The sequence below is a fragment of the Aegilops tauschii genome, chromosome 2, assembly GCF_002575655.3.
Source record: "Aegilops tauschii subsp. strangulata cultivar AL8/78 chromosome 2, Aet v6.0, whole genome shotgun sequence".
NCBI classification, from domain to species: Eukaryota; Viridiplantae; Streptophyta; class Magnoliopsida; order Poales; family Poaceae; genus Aegilops; species Aegilops tauschii.
The window spans coordinates 34,240,821-34,257,025 of NC_053036.3; the positions used below are offsets into that span (position 1 = coordinate 34,240,821).

A 16,205-nucleotide genomic window follows, 5' to 3' on the forward strand; every position below is an offset into this window, starting at 1 on the left:
CACATCACTTATGCATAACCATAGTTCGTACTTAAGCACGAATAACTTCTCTTTGGATGAAAAAAACCCCGCAGGATAACCATTCGTTGGTGTGGTGGAGTTGTGGGTATCACACGCATAAATTCGTGGAAGTGGACAAATCTGACTCTTTTCAAAAACTTCAACACAACATGAATTAGATCTAAAAATATTTCACAAAATAACTTCTTTTGACGCCTGGGGTTGGGGCGTCAAATGCTAGATAGCATGATGCCTAGGCCTGAGGCACCGTGCTAGACAGCATGACATCTTCCATAGAGGTAGTCGTCGCGCCATCTAGCATGGTGCCCTAGGCCAAGGCGCCCCAGCCCGTGGTGTCGTGCTATCTAGCATGCCGCCCTAACCCATGACGTCATGCAAGGGGAGCAGATTGTTGAAAAAATTCAGACTCGGTTCATTTTGTGCCGAAGATTCAAAAAGGGTCGGATGTGTCCATTTTCACCCCGGTTCATATATACTTTGTGCCACTGAAATCGGATTTATCTTCAGTTTTATTCAGTTCTAAGGTCACGCTTTAGGGAGCCGACACGTGTGTCAAAGCTTGGGTCACTGATCCTTATAATACTACACTTATGCAATGGATTAGTACATAAGTAGGTCAACAGTTTTTTCTTATCAGTGGTACGGTATAGCTAGTTTGAAACGGGAAGCCATATGCAAGAGAATAAAAAGAAATTCAGTCTTTTCAATGTTCCCTTTCATTGCATATTCCGGCTTCCGTGGAAGGAAATCCGCCACACCGGCTCATCAAATTATGCAGGTTATTATATATCCGCCACGCCTGTTGCGCTGGTGCAGATCGAGCTAGTTAAATCAGCAAAACATTTCTCAATAGACAAACCAGATTGATAGGTATTTGTTTCTGATTCACAGAGTGGCATTTGCCGGCCCCGGTGGTAGAGAGAGGGGCCATTTTAATCAACAGATCTGCAAAGTAAGCAACATACTCCCTCTGTAAATAAATATAAGAGCGTTTGGATCACTAAACGCTCTTATATTTCTTTATAGAGGAAGTATGTTGCTAGATTTCAATAAAAGTTGTCTAGTAACAAACCACGAGGGTCAGGGGCATGGCCGGCCAGGCACAGGTGTGAGATCAAGAGTCTAGAACACATGAAGAAGAGGATGAACTCAGCTGTTGGAAGGCAGCTTCAGCTTGGCAGGCTGCTGATCCAATCCGCTCCAAATTCTCAAAGAAAACCATAATATATACTCCCTCCGTTCCTAAATATAAGCCTTTTTAAAGATTTCAGTATGGACTACATATGGAGTAAAATGAGTGAATCCACACTCTTAAATGCGTTTATATACATCCACGTCCGTATTGAAGTCTCTAAAAGGGCTTATATTTCGAAACGGGGGGAGCATTTGAGAGCCAAGTTGGGAAAATGGACAAGTGAGCGTATGTTGGAGCTTCAGACAGAAGAGGAACCCTAACTCAACAAAAGTACACCATAATTCCAACAGATTCTCAAGTCCAATGCTAACTCAACAATCATTTATTTCCACGTAGTAATACACATAAGCCTAGAGAGCACATTTATTCAAGTTCAAAATTGAATGGACGACTCACTCGTACTCAAACAGTCTACAAGACTAGAATTACATCACCAACCGATAGTACATCACAGGACTACAGCGAAACACAGTCGCCATACTGGAGAAACCGGAACACCACAGAACAACAACTCTAGATCGCCAGTGTTCTTGCCAACGGCAGCCCCCACGCACCACCGGCATTCATCTCAAACCTTCTGGAAGCGGAACTAACACATCCAACTACACTCATCAACCATTCGGAGGCCTCCGAAAGCAAGTTTTGCCTCGAATAACAGTTGCCTCGAATAACAGAGAAGACCGCGAAAAAGTTTTACAAAATAATGGTTGACTCAGATCAGCTATGGTCGGTTACAGCCGAATAGTATCCTTCTATATATGTACTTCAAGAGAAACCGATATCATGCACATTCTGAATTGGATGCGTTGGTATCATCTGATCATTTAAGGGCCTTCTTGACTTCCTCAACAAACTGTGCTCTCCTTGAGGGATCCATCTGAACAAGTGAGTGACCAAAGAAAAAGCATTATCATTATTTGTTAAGACACTATATATACATAAGATGGCAACATTTCACTCAACCTCGATAAATTACTTTCAAGAAATAAAACAGCAAGTATGCGTACCTTCTCTAGTAGCATAGAAAGACCCTGTGGCAAGGCTTCTAGATCTGGACTGGAGTCTGCAACATCTGAGAGCAACTGAGATACCCTTTGAGCCCTGAGTTCTTTGATATACTCCTGGTAGTTTTCAGGGTTTTCCCTCCAGGCAACAAAAGCATCGTCATCATCCCATTCAGTGTTTCCCGTTTCAGCTCCCTTAGAGGCCAAGTACCATTTCTGGATCAGCTCGATTGCCGATTGGTGAGAAAACTGCTTGCCACTTACACCTCTAATTTCCTTTGCAAGAACATCCTCGGATATCCTCCTCCGTAATCTCTTGTAGAAGAAAGACCTAGAATCTTCCCAGTCTACAACCTTCTTAATCACACCCTTAGCAGCCATTCTAAGGGAAGTGTCATGCAATTCAGCGAACCGTACCGCAATTTGAGTATACAAAGGCAACAACTGTTTCTTCCGGGCTTCTATGCTCTTCTGAAGGGATTCTGACTCAGATAGACTTCCATTTTCATGCTTTGCTCCCAGGAGTTTTGCCTTCAAATTTATCAATTCTGGGTCAAGCCTGCCCATGCACTCTTGGAGTTCCTCTGACCTGAACTTGATCTCAATCAACCCTTGAGGTTCAAGAACATTGCCCTTTGCAGTCCTCTCAGCATAGAACTCAATGCGATCTGGATTTATCTTGCTATCAATCACGACCCAAGCCCCTCCACGTAGCTCTGCAGCCTTGGGGATATATACAAAGGCAGGCTGATTGTATGTCCTAAGGTTCTCAACAATTGTTGACCCAGCCTGAAGGATTCCTTCAAAAAGATCTCTTTGCCCACCAGAGAAGCCTCTCCAGTTAGCAAGGATGAACAGAGGTAATCCTTCACGGTTGAAGTCCAGCATTGCCTGCGCTGTCTTAGTAGCTGAATCTGGAAACCAGACTTGCCCAGCACGAGGAACAGACCGCTCATGGGAATCAAGCTGACCTGGATCAGCAGGGATGAGCTGCATCATAGTCTGTGTCTCCACAGCTATAACACCCACCGGAATCCCTCCGAGTTTCGCTCTGCCAGTAACTACTGACTTCGCCCATCCTTCAAATGTCTCCACAAAACTGTCTTTGTCGAACATACCCCCCAACCATTTCCCTTGGCTATCATCAATGCCACTGATGGCTGCACGAGGATCACATGTATTCTCAGGGATGTAAGCAACGGGTCTGTCAGGTGGGTCCAAAGATTTTGTAATAGGAAGAGGTCCACCAATGTTGGCAGGAACATAGCTGAGCCACCTCAATATATTAGATACACCTTCAAGGTCATCTGAAACTGTCAGATGGACAACACCGTTTGTGGCCATAATTTTGGGGCCACCCAACTGCATGTGGGAGCTGTACACTTCCCGGCCAAGAAGCTTGTTCAAGGCAGAGAACCCAGTTAGGATAATGGGCTGGTCAGTACGCTGAATGCACCGTATGCCAAGTCGAGCAAGATATGCTCCTATTCCAACAGTCCTTCCAGTCACAAATGTAAGCGTAAATGTCTCCTCATAGGCCCTAGAATAGGCACTGGCAATAGCAGCACTTCCATGTATGTTCTCCACACCTAGCCCATCCTCCTTCCCTACAACAGAATCAATAACCCACCTAATTTCACCATTATCAAGCTGCATCTTGTGCGCTATAACAGAAGCGCTAATACGAGCATGGTCTTCTTCAGTCAGATAAATATATTGAAACCCACGTTCAGGGCTGCCATCATCAGACCATCCAACACGGAAGCAAGATTTTACTTCATCTGCTATGCCGATCCGAGCACCAGAGTTTGCTGCCAAGTAGATGAGAGGAAGCTTCCTCTCACAAGCTAGGTTGGTAACAGTTTCAAAAAATGCATCTTCCCTTGGACCAAACGATCCAGCTCTAAAAGTAATATCATTTGCGATGACAACAATCTGCCTGCCATTGGGATATTCAGGAGTGGACATGTCCAAGATCCAAGCTACCATACCAATGTCATTGAGCCCAGCAGGACGCTCCATAGGAATTACAGGAGTGCCCCATGACCCGTTCTTGTGAGCAAACACCAGCTCCGTCGCTTTAACATAACATCGGTTAGTGTCACTAGAAATGTTAGACCATGACTTCTGCACTGCAGTTTCAAATGCCTACATTTTTGAGTTCTTGTCAGCTTTTGGACACATAATATCACTAAGAATCTGCTAACACAATAGATACATATATAGAGAAAGAGAGGGAGATACTCACCAACGGAAAATCATAGCAGTATGTAGTTCTGTTATTTCTAGCGGAGCAACGTTTCAGATCAATAACACTCAAAGGCTGATATGGAGTATTCAGTGCAACGCCATGCAAAGGACCAGATGACGATGGAGCAGAGTGGTACACTAGTTTCTGTGATTCTGTATCTTCAACCTCACGGTAGATCTAAAAGCATTAAAAACAGAATGAGCTTCCAAACATAATTAGGTGGAAATGACAACTAAATGACATAATAGTTCTATGAATAAATGCTACAAGTTCAATTTAGTCTGATTGGTTACACACAGAAAAACAAGATGCAAGGGGAAGGAACTTACATCCACAGTGCAGGTGTGACTAGTAACATTGGTTGTTACAACTCTCCAGGTACCACTGGCAGGCCCATCGCTGTCCAACTTAAGTTTCACCTCCCATTGGCATACAGAAAGATGATGCATCCTTGCACCCACAAGTTCATGTATCTGTAGAGCCATTTCTTTCAGAAGCAAGCATGCAGTAGCTTCATCTTGGCCAATATCCACAACTTTGTTCCTGAGTAAGATGAAAAGTTCATTGAAGGCAAAACACAAGAGCAAGACCTATTATGTGCCACCAAATGAACAGTGTGCAGGCTTACCCTGAAACGGGAACAAGATCAAGAAGCTTTTGCTCTTTCAATATGCACAAAAACATATGAGAGTGACCTGTCCTAATCGCGTGAAGCTCCAACTCTTCTATAGCAGTCATCAGCGATCTTAATATGCTGCTCGATGTAAATGAAAGAGATTCCTCAGCTCCTCCCACTTCAACATCACTGATGTTGCCTGATGTGAATTTGTTGGAAGCACCGGGTTGCCTGACAAGAGTTCGGAAAAACACCCTGTGCAACATTTTGGGGTTCTCTGTATTTCTAAGTGTGTATATGTTCCACTGACGATCACGTGACGGTGTATACTTCACCTCATTGTATCCTTTCACTTTCAACTTACCCTGTAACCACAACAGGCTAAATAAATACAAATAGCAAACAGGATAATTAAAGCATATGGACTATGGAGTATCAAACAACACGCAGGCATTTTGATAGTCACATACCAACTCAAGAAGAGCAGAAAGAGGAGGCTCCACATGCCGGAGAACCGGCTCTTCCTCATAACAAAGCTTTTCATCCGACAAGAGGAAGGTATGGCGCATAGGCATGAGTGCTCCATCCCTTTGAACAATGCAACTAATAACCTTCACACCAGCAGCACGGAGATCAGCTGTGACAGTATTTTGTTCCAGTGTCGCAGAAAGTTTGTCTATCCTGACTTGAGCTTGATCGTTATCACCACTGAAAGGAATGAGTTAAATTATTAAATGAATTATTCCACCAAATATTAACAACCAGATACAGCTCATTAGCACTAATATTGCACATGAACATACCTGTCTTCAGTTCCATGCATTTGATTATCAGCACCCAATAAAGCAATATGCATTATGTTACCCTCAGAGCTTGCATAGCGTGATGTACCCTTTAGTGCAGCTCCAATTGCTGCTGATACAGATTCTAACGACTTCACAATAACCATAGCACCCAATCTCTTCTCTGAATGCGCTTCAGCGAATTCCCATAAAGCAATAACACCAGATTCCTGATATTTCAGCTGGATACTATCCTTGACAAGATGAGGCTGAAAATGTTTTTGGTATTAGCCAACTTGAAGAGCAGTAAGATGTAGTAAAATCAAATATTTCCACACCTAGATTCTGCCAGATTTATTTTAAAGAAGCATAAGCATCTTGTTTCAATAGGAACTTTAGTGTATGCTTCCAAGAAATGCAAAGGGAGAGTACAATCAAGTCCAAAAAATGATTTTATGTAATACCTGGTATAATCGAGATATGTACGTCTCGATCACCCTCTGCTGAAGAGTTTGATCACTACAATCAAACAAAGAAACCAGTGCATCTTCAACTGGCAGTGGGGCAGTCACTAAATCTCCCATGATCTCACTAATGGCCGTCCTTTCTTCAGTAAACATCTCAAGTTCTGAAAGGCTCCTTGCAATGCTTGTGCGGAGCTCACTAAGCTTGGTTTGTTCAAGAAGCTCGCTAGCTTTAAGGGCCAACTGCATTTATTATGATGTAAGTAATTCATTAGACTAAGATATCAGAAAAGTATGATTCAAAAGCTTCCATTATTTTAGGTTGCCATTGTCACCTTATAATATCTTTTGTGATTGAGGGAGGAAAAGCGAGTCAACTGATCCTTGTAGGCAGCAGGGTTTGGATAGACCAGTTTCTCCATGAGTGTTAGTATCAGCTTAGTTTTGTTTCTCACACCCTACAACAAAATCGAATTATAAGTAATGAAGACTGCTTCAGTAATCATTTGCACTAAGCCATCAGATCACAAAACATTTACCTGGTGAGACAACACAATGTCTACAACCTTCTGGAGATCTTTACTATGTTGTTGGCGCAGGCGTTCAATCACATCAGACTACAAAACATGACAGTTGAAGGAAACAAATAAGCAGAAAGCGTTTCTAAGGAAACAAGACATAAGCCATTTGCAAACTATTTGCTACCTTTTTTACACCTAAAATCATTAGCTACTTAATTACTGATAGATTATGGTGCAAACTATAATATGTACATGAACATTAGTTGATAATGTTCTCGTAAATAAAAGGGAAAAAGGAATATCCTTTTAAAACAATGATATCTAGTAGATCTGAGTTTTGAAATGTCAGATAACCTGAATGCCATCACTGAATAGTTCCTCAACCGAGAGATAGTCCTCGAAAAGGGACTTCACAATAAAGTGTGCATGGCTTTCTCTGCCACCCTCATATGACTTCAGTAGGCTCATAAGAGGCTCAACAAGCCTCTCATTTGTAGCAATTTCCTTCTCAGAACCATGTGCAAGATTTTCCTACAAGAAAACATGTTACAAAGAGCAGTAGAAGTTCTAGACAAGGATATCATAAAAGAAACCTAATACTGACCTCGATTATCTCTCTTAGCATCTTGGAAGGGAAATCCTTGCTCTTTCCATGGCCAACATTTAACTTATATTCACTGTATTTACCCTCCAACTGGTTGCATAAAAAGTTGAAACCGTTATGGTAGAACACACAAAAAAAATATAAAGATCAATAAGCAAGAACTGGGTTAAAATCAAATGAGAACTTCTGAGCTACAGTGCAAATTGATGAGATGAAGTATCAAATGTTCCAAGCTAAGAAGAATTAAAATGAAATATTTCAAGTTTTGATTTCATTATTAGGAAAAGGCAGTTTTAGAAGTTACACAATAAGCTACGGAAAATTACCGGTGATTGGACAATGTAAAATGAAAATTAACAAGATAAAGTGACATGATGCTTATGCAAAGTGATACAACCCTTCTATATCACCAATTAGAAATCCACATGGCAGATTGAAATCTACCCAGACGCTACATATCACGTCTATTATCACATACCTCGCTCTTAAGAAGCCTTGGAAGTCTAGTTGCTAAAACAGACATAAGCTCTTCCCATTGTAGGAAAGGAAGCTCAGGAGCATCTAGACAGGATACCAGATCTTGTACAACCTGAAAAGAAAGCCGGGTATAATGAAAAAGGTAAACAAATGCTGAACAAATAGGTATGATCGGAAAAAATCAAACCAAAACATAAATTGCTGAAAGAGAGAAAAATAGCACAAGGATAAAAACAATCTGTAAAGTAAGTAGTGACCATGATTAACATAAGAGAAAGAGCACCCAAATTCAGATTTTCCAAGACAGGCATAATAAACTTCCATAGGTTACAAACAGTTTTGTAGCATAAGGGAGCCAAAGTCAAGGAGGAATTAGGGATAATCCAGAATTCATAACATAAAAAAAAAGGTGTTTGAGGAGAACAAGAAACACGTGACAAAAAACCAGAAATATAGGTACTGCAAGGTTCTTGATGTTTACTTTGTTGATCGGGTGATCATATCCTGCAAGGACCATCCGAGCAGCATTCAAGCTTGTGGCACATCTTTTGTGAACTTGGCCAGAAGCAGCAATAGGAAGGCTCATTTCTGGGAAAGATCCGTTAAACGGCTCAGCTCTCTTCACAGCAGAAGGGTCATCAAGATCAAGTCTTGCTATAAGATCACCAGCCTAGACAAAATATATTAAGTTCAGATACTTTACGTGCAATTGTTATGTACAGCAGAAGCAATAGAAACGTTGTGATGTAACCTGCATAGGCTGGCCCTCAGACAACAAAACATTAATGACACCAGCAGCAGGTGACAAGAGGGGCATGCACATCTTCATAACCTCAACTTCCGCATATGGTACATCAGCTTCAACATGAGCACCATCGGCAACCAAGAAACGAAGAAGTTTGCAGGGTGTCTCAGCTAATAACCTTGAAGGATCGTGATCATTCTGCAAGAACGATGTGTCATTTATTTACACGAGGATACAATGTGGCATGATCAAGAATCATTAATTATTAATAGTTCCTTTTTTATCACCAAAAAATTGATGCGGTAACATCATGCCCTAGAAGGTTCATGACATAGGTTATTACAGCTTGATTATAATAAATTCTTGATTGTAAATTTGTAATAAACACAAAGCATTGTGGTCGGTAGTTGCTCAAATTAAGAAACAGAAGTAGCAATATAAAAACTGGAGCCCTATTAATTTTTTTACAGCTATGTAACTTGTCTTTACATCACAACTTCACAAGACATGCCGTTGATAATGCTTATCATTATGACCTGGTTTGTTTGGCTGCTTAGGTAGTCACATTTACGGATTTACCACAATAGCAGCTTGTTGTGACATCAATTAGTCCATAATAATGACTTAATTGTGGTTTCTTATGGCACATGACTAGAAATAAACATCGTAATTAAATTTCTTTAAATGAAAGTGGAAAGAAATGAATGCTAATGAAGCGAATGACGTAAAAAGCCACAAATAGGGCTGGAAAATATCAAATCAAACACCAAGATTAGTTAGAAGGAAAGGAACAAACAGACAATTATTACCTGTAACAAGCATGTCTTTCCATCAATTAGAAGCCGTGTACCACCGGCCTCTTCTTCAGCATAAATTACATGGCTGTTTCCATCCAACTGAAGAAATTACAGCTACTGAATCAGAACTCTTTCACCAGTACTTCACAACATTATATATCATACTTATGGGCAGGTAGAAAAACAAGACAAAATCACCTGCATTAAAAGTCCACCATCACATAATGTTTGGACATTTGCTTCAATAACTGATCCATTCATTCGCAATCTGTAGCTACCCTGTCCGCTCCTTATAGTTTCAATCTGTGACATGGTGTAGATGAGCGTCAACGATAGCTGTTACTTCATTACAACGACTCATTTTTTTAAAGGAATGTAAGACTTACTGTATATTTGCTTTCCTCTATATTCAAAGAAACAGTTGAATGGACAAGGGATATATGCTGCACAAAAGAAATTGGTCAACATTCAACAACATTCATCTTCAAGCAATATCCAGAGTTTAAGCCCATTAAAACACTACCTTCGGTGGAATCTGACCCTTGACGAGATAGCTAACATATTCAGAAACAGTGTCTGTGTTGCTCGTTATTGTTTTCTGCAGCACAAGACAGTGATTTGCATTAAACAACTAATTGTGTTTTTCGCAATTGGTTTGACAAAAGCTGCAGTAAGAGGGGCATAGTTTCTTACATATAGAGCTCCTCCAACCACTGAAATATACCACGGAGGTCTCTCAGCTTGGACTCGCATTGCTATTCTGTTATCCAGCCAGCCAGTATGAATCCTGTTTTCTTTGAAGTCTGAGGCCTGATTTAAAGATACAGAAAATTGAGGCATGGGATTACTTTAAAGGAATGCCAGATGTAAAATGGTTGTATTACATCAAAAGCATATACAGGTGGTATTTCTTACATTCAAGAGATCAACTGTGTAATCAACATTTGAATGAATTTCTCCACGAATTTGAATCTCTTTTAGCGCAAGAGACATGTTGGTTATTGCTGCTGCTCTAGACACTCCATATGCAAAAACATGTCCTGTAATGAAAAGAGTAATCTTCCAAACGTAAGGACCAATACAAATAGCAAAGAGGAATATACACAGGGTCAAATTTTGCATACCAAACTGAGAATCAGCAAATTCATGAATGCCTCCACCGGACTGAAAACAGATAAAAGGGGGGACAAAAATGTGTTCGATTTGGTTAGTACTTGGTCAAAGCCCAGATGGAAAAAATAGTTCAAAAAAAACGCAGCCCAATTTTCTGCCCAACTCAACAATATAACAGTGCAACAGAGCCATGAACAGCTTACCTTAACAGAGAAATAGGCCCAAACATTTGGCTTGCTTTTAAAACTGATCTCCTGAATTATAAGAAAATCAAGATCCGGTCAGTTTACAAATCTAATGTGCTAGAACCATAGACGGCATCATGAAATCTCACCTTTACTTTTCCACCGGTAGGCTTGAATCCGTCATCTGGATCCTCACTGGTTATCCTAACTGCTACACAATGACCCTTTGGCCATTGAGAATCCACTTCATCAAAGTTAAATGGGGTAGCAAGAGCTGCTGTTTTCCTCCAAATGTCATAGCCTCCTCCATTGTCCATTCCATAGAAACGTCTGATCTCTGTATAAGGAGAAAGTTAGGCACAGAAATAACATGGGAAAGTAACTAAAAAACTTACAATAATATAATTATTACCTGGAACCTGCCAAAGGGGTATACCCATTCCAACTGCAACTTGAGCTGCAGGCAAGTTTACTTCAGCTATCCACTCGGTGACTGGATGCTCAACCTGGATGTATGCCATTTAACAATGTAAATAACTGACGACAAAAAACTAAGTCCAGAGGAATGTTCAAAAGAATATACCTGCAACCGTGGATTAAGTTCCAGAAAATAGTATTCACCAGTCTCCATGCTGTAGAGATATTCAACAGTAGCAGCACCAACATAACCCACAGCCTTAGCAAGCCTCCTTGCTGCTTGCTCTAGCTCTTTCACTGTCTCGCGAGGAGCAACAGTAACTGGTCCTTCCTCAATAATCTGGTATAAACAAAAAATGGACGCAATTGGTCCTTTTGATAAACAACTACAAGTATGAAGTAGAACATGTAATACACGTGATGTTTTCAGATCTGGACCAGCGTTACCTTTTGGTGTCGCCGTTGCACACTGCAGTCACGACTGTGAAGCGCAGCTACATTGCCATATTGATCACAAAGCAACTGAACTTCAAGATGTCGACTCTACAAAAGAAAAAAGGGGAGGATTAAAACATAATATACCATATGAGCACATGTTCCAGCATACATTTCTAGCCTGCAAGGAATAACATATGAAGCTTCCAGGCGTATAATATACAACTCGGGAACAACATGCTTAGAAAAAATGCAACTTGCAGAGAAGTCTAACCTGAGATGCAAGTCTCATGATAAATATTGGGGAGCCAGGAACTTCACCTTGCACTTGCTTAAACAGTGCTCTGACATCATCGTCGTTATTAACCTGCAACAGATATTGAGTTAATATGTTGAAAAGGTTAGAGCTAACTCTGGGCATAAAATATCACACAACAACCCACACAATCTTTTGAATATAGTCCAATCAAATGAATGATGTACCTTTCGGATCCCTTTACCACCACCACCCCATGATGCTTTAATCATGGCTGGATACCCAATCATCTGACAACTCGCAAGTGCTTCCTCCGTAGTACTAACACAAGCTTTCCTATACATATCCGCAGGTATCGAGTCCAAACAAACTTCTAATGGAATTTCCACCTATAATATAGTGTCTTTCTGTTATAAAATGTGTCCAGTACAAAGATCAGACGATGAGTTATCAGAGAATGTGAGATTCACCTGTGATCCACTCCAAGGAAGAGTCGGAACCCCTGCTGCTTGAGCAATGAGAGCTGAACCAACCTTGTCACCTAGTGCGTTCATTGATGATGATGGTGGCCCAAGAAAAACAATTCCGTTTGCATTTAGTGCATCTGGAAGTTCAGGATTCTCAGATGCATGGCCCCAACCAGGCCAAACAGCAGAAACACCGGTTCTCACTGCTATCTGCAACAGCAAAATTGTCATGTCATGCTAAATGAACAACTTGCGCATCAATTGCACATCAACGGGTGAGCAATACTAACCTCCACTATGAGTTGGACATTTGCATAGTTGTTATTGTTTGTTCCACCGGGTACTTCAACAAATTGATCAGCAATTCTAATGTGCTCTGCATTTATCCTCATGTCTTCTGGAGTAGCCATAGCTATCAACTGAATTGCCTTCTCTGACCCAAATGTTTCATTAGCCCATGTTCGGACACTCCGCATGAACTTAGCTGCTGCCATTCCATTGTTCGCAACTAATACACTATGAATTGGTGTTTTGCCGCCCAATGCCATACAAAATTCGACAACCTTAGACAGCGAAGCATGCCTCCCATTATGTGCTTCATTCAGTATCCCATTCATTTGGTAGGAGCCCCTGGGTTCTTCGGACCCACTAGAGAAAAAAGAACAAAATCATTACGATGGTGACCATAACAATATAACATAACAAATACTTGGCTACTATAAATCGAAAACTTCAAATGAGCTTTCATCCGTCATGCGGGTATGGGTTTCAGATGGTAATTAAATTATTATTTTTAAAATTATAGGCAAAAGGCTTTCTGAAAATGATTCCTAAGTGCACAAAAATACTCCATGCAGTGCAACAGTGATGTGCCTGAGCAAATGCATTGTGTATGGCAACTATAATGTAGTTCAGTAAAAATCTATAAAAATATATCAAATGCAATTCAAAATATCAGCATATGCGAATAATAAAATAAGCATAATCTATAATAATTCTATATTAAACTATACATATTTTTCCTTTTTAAAGAGAGATATGCTAATTCTAATTTTAAAATGCTCAAGTACTTACTGTGAAATATCCACTTCCGGAGCTGATGTGCCCTCCTTTGGGAGGTCAATGATGCCGGCAAGACCTACATCCAGATATGCATTAGAAACTGAGCAACACGATAGCTAAGAAGAAGCACAGGTGTCAATTTACGAATGTTATTGTTCTTCATGCTAGTAAATTATCAGAAAAGGTTTCTAGACATCCTTCTCTTTTAGAAGTATTATACAAGGAAAATGATTCAGTCTTGCATAACTAATATGCTGCTTATATGTATTCTTGCACTTTCATGTTCCTTTCCCTTATAAACCATCATTTTGAACATTAAACATTCCTTCCACTAAAACCATTTAATCAAGAAAAACTGGGCTTTACTCATTACTCATTATATAGAAGAACTACTATTGTATTTGTATCGCATAAAAAAGTGTTAAATATTGCTGCAGTCATTTGCATCTTTAACAAGGTCAATAACCGCCATTCTGTGATCTAGCATTGAGATATCTTACACTAACACCAGCATGCTCTCAGTCAATAAAAGTATCTACACAAGTTTGAGGATGACAACAAAGTGTAGTTTGTAGGAAGGAAATGGTTTTCAGTTTACCTTGGCGAATAGACTGGTTAGGGTCTGACACGCCTCCATCGCCTCCATCCCTTAATGACTGAACACGACGACTTTTCTTCTTGGAGGTTCTAGAAGGGGCAGATGGTTGGAATGCAGCACCGGCTGAATTTACCGGGCGAATAGTGGATAGCGATGGTGTTGTCGAGGCATTAAGGCCGACAATGGGCAAATGTGTGGATCCCATCGTCCTCCCTTTGGACAAACAGCGCAGATGCAGTGTTCTTCAAAGAGACAGTGCCATCAAAGGTGTGTAAACCCCGGGTTTTGAAACCTGAGAGAAGCATGTGAATACAAATTATTAGTCCATAGAGACAAGACACAAGTACTTTATGGGCTAATTCATGACCTTCCTCTGCAAGTTTGAACACCCAAGATGCTCTTGACCAAAACAGATAACGTGTGCAATTACTCCTATGACGCAGGTATGTAAAACAAGTACCAACGCAAATGATTCTACGCTTTCACAACTAACACATGCAGCCAAAAAGAGAAGATGGCAGGCAAAGTAATAGGGTGGCTAGATCACCAGGTTAGAGAGAGAGGGGGAAAAAACAGCAACTACCATTCCCAGTGCAATACTACTGCTCACAGTGCATTATGACAGCAGGTAGCATCAACACGACCGAAACGATACGCGACTCCCTCACCCAAAGAAGTGGAGACTGAACGGCAGAAAAGGCATGCGTACGGCGGCAAACTGGCTACAACAGTGGACCGCTACCCCTGTATCACCGTGTCGTTGTGCAACCACCCTGGGTCAGCTTGCACTTAGCATGAGCATGTGTCCATGGAAGCACACCGACCCAACCTACAAAATACAGTGGCAGGCACGCACAGGGCAGCTCCGGCGAGCCAGACCAGCCATAATTACCGATAATTGACTACTGTGCATACAGTGCGGGAGCCACATTCCATAATTACTCCCTCCATGAGCACTTACGAACACGAAGCATGCCAGCGCAAGCTCCGAAGATCCCAATTCCAAGCTCCGCATAATTTCAAACACCTAGTACAGTAAGTCCCGGGCGGAGCAGAGCAGCGCAGGCGCAGAACCCTTAAACCCTCTCCCCGCCACCCACGAACGAAGCACCCTACGCAGTGCCACAGCTGGGCCCGCTGGAAACAGAGCAACGGCGGAGGAAGGCGGCGGGCGGCCGGGCTCACCTCCGGGAGCGGAGGCGGATCGGGCGGCGGATCTGGCCTGACCTGGGGGGAAGCGACAGGGGGAATGGGGGGAGACGCGAGGGGGGAAAGAGATAAATAGAGGCGCACCTCGGGCGGGGGCGGCGGGGGCGGACGGGCCGACGCGTGCTGGGCGCTGGCGCGTGGCGGAGCGGACGAGGGGCTGGATCTTAGCGGCGGCGGCGGCGCGCACGGTGCCGGAGACGGGGGCAGAGTGGAGCGCTGGCGGGCGGATATCCCGAGGGGGTGAGGGGAGAGGGACGGAGATGGGGGCTGTGCGGCCTAAAATAATAAATTCCCGGCCTTCCTCCCTCTTCGGGGACTCCGCCTCCCCCTGGCGCCCCCGCACGTGACGCCCGTCGCCGCGCCAAGCGGACGGCCCCGATCCGCCCATCCGACGGCTCCCACGCTGCCCCCTGCCCGCCGCGCTGGCCGTGGGGTTTTGGTTTTGGTTTTGGTTTTGATTTTGATTTTTCCTTTCCTTGTGGGTCGAGGTCGCTCGCTCGCTCTCGCGGCGCGTCTTGGCGTGTCCCTGTTTGGAGGACGGTGGCAGGCAGCCGTGGGGGAGAACGTCATAGGTGGAATGGTGGATGGATGGCGGATTGGAACAGTGTCGTTGTTGGATTAAGGTTTAGTGGTTGGGCGGATCGGACCTGCCCCGACCGTGACATTCCCATTCATTCCTGCGCAACGTCGTCGCCACCGGAGAAAACAGTGTGTGAAACGCGTGTGCCGGTTCTGTCGTCGTCGATGTCGCGGAGGTTCTCTTTACGGACACGTCGGTTTTTTGTTGTTTCGCATTCGTGGCATGGGCGGTATTCGATTAAGGTTGAGCGGATCATGACGTCGATTTGATATCGCCCTATCGTGCTTCTATAAAATAAATGGTTTCTAGGTTTGAATTGGGAGCCATGAACGATTTTGTCTGTGTACGCGCTTGAACCCTTTTTTTTTGGCAGGTCAGGTGCATCTTTGGTTTTTAACTCGTCGGC

The 16,205-nt window shown here is 42.5% G+C and overlaps 1 protein-coding gene across 2 annotated transcripts; it reads right to left on the reverse strand.

The window, feature by feature from the left end:
* Positions 1–1,523: 1,523 nt before the first annotated feature.
* Positions 1,524–15,497, reverse strand: LOC109754335 (acetyl-CoA carboxylase 2). Of its 2 annotated transcripts, none has more exons than XM_020313245.4 (34): positions 15,304–15,497; positions 14,011–14,302; positions 13,425–13,488; positions 12,641–12,998; positions 12,354–12,560; positions 12,111–12,272; positions 11,902–11,994; positions 11,640–11,735; positions 11,359–11,532; positions 11,188–11,281; positions 10,925–11,112; positions 10,794–10,844; positions 10,602–10,641; positions 10,393–10,517; positions 10,171–10,287; positions 10,001–10,075; positions 9,864–9,920; positions 9,676–9,780; positions 9,490–9,576; positions 8,687–8,878; positions 8,417–8,605; positions 7,937–8,047; positions 7,459–7,548; positions 7,209–7,385; positions 6,873–6,950; positions 6,669–6,791; positions 6,334–6,576; positions 5,891–6,138; positions 5,558–5,795; positions 5,100–5,452; positions 4,801–5,014; positions 4,469–4,648; positions 2,224–4,368; positions 1,524–2,093 (listed from the first exon to the last, which is right to left on the reverse strand). In XM_020313245.4, exons 2-34 carry the CDS (start codon positions 14,213–14,215, stop codon positions 2,037–2,039), a joined length of 6,936 nt encoding a protein of 2,311 aa, XP_020168834.1. In that variant the 5' UTR covers positions 14,216–14,302; positions 15,304–15,497; the 3' UTR covers positions 1,524–2,036. The 2 variants fall into 2 exon arrangements, with proteins under 2 accessions (XP_020168834.1, XP_020168842.1); XM_020313253.3 differs by lacking the exon at positions 15,304–15,497 and adding an exon at positions 15,196–15,210.
* Positions 15,498–16,205: the final 708 nt, after the last annotated feature.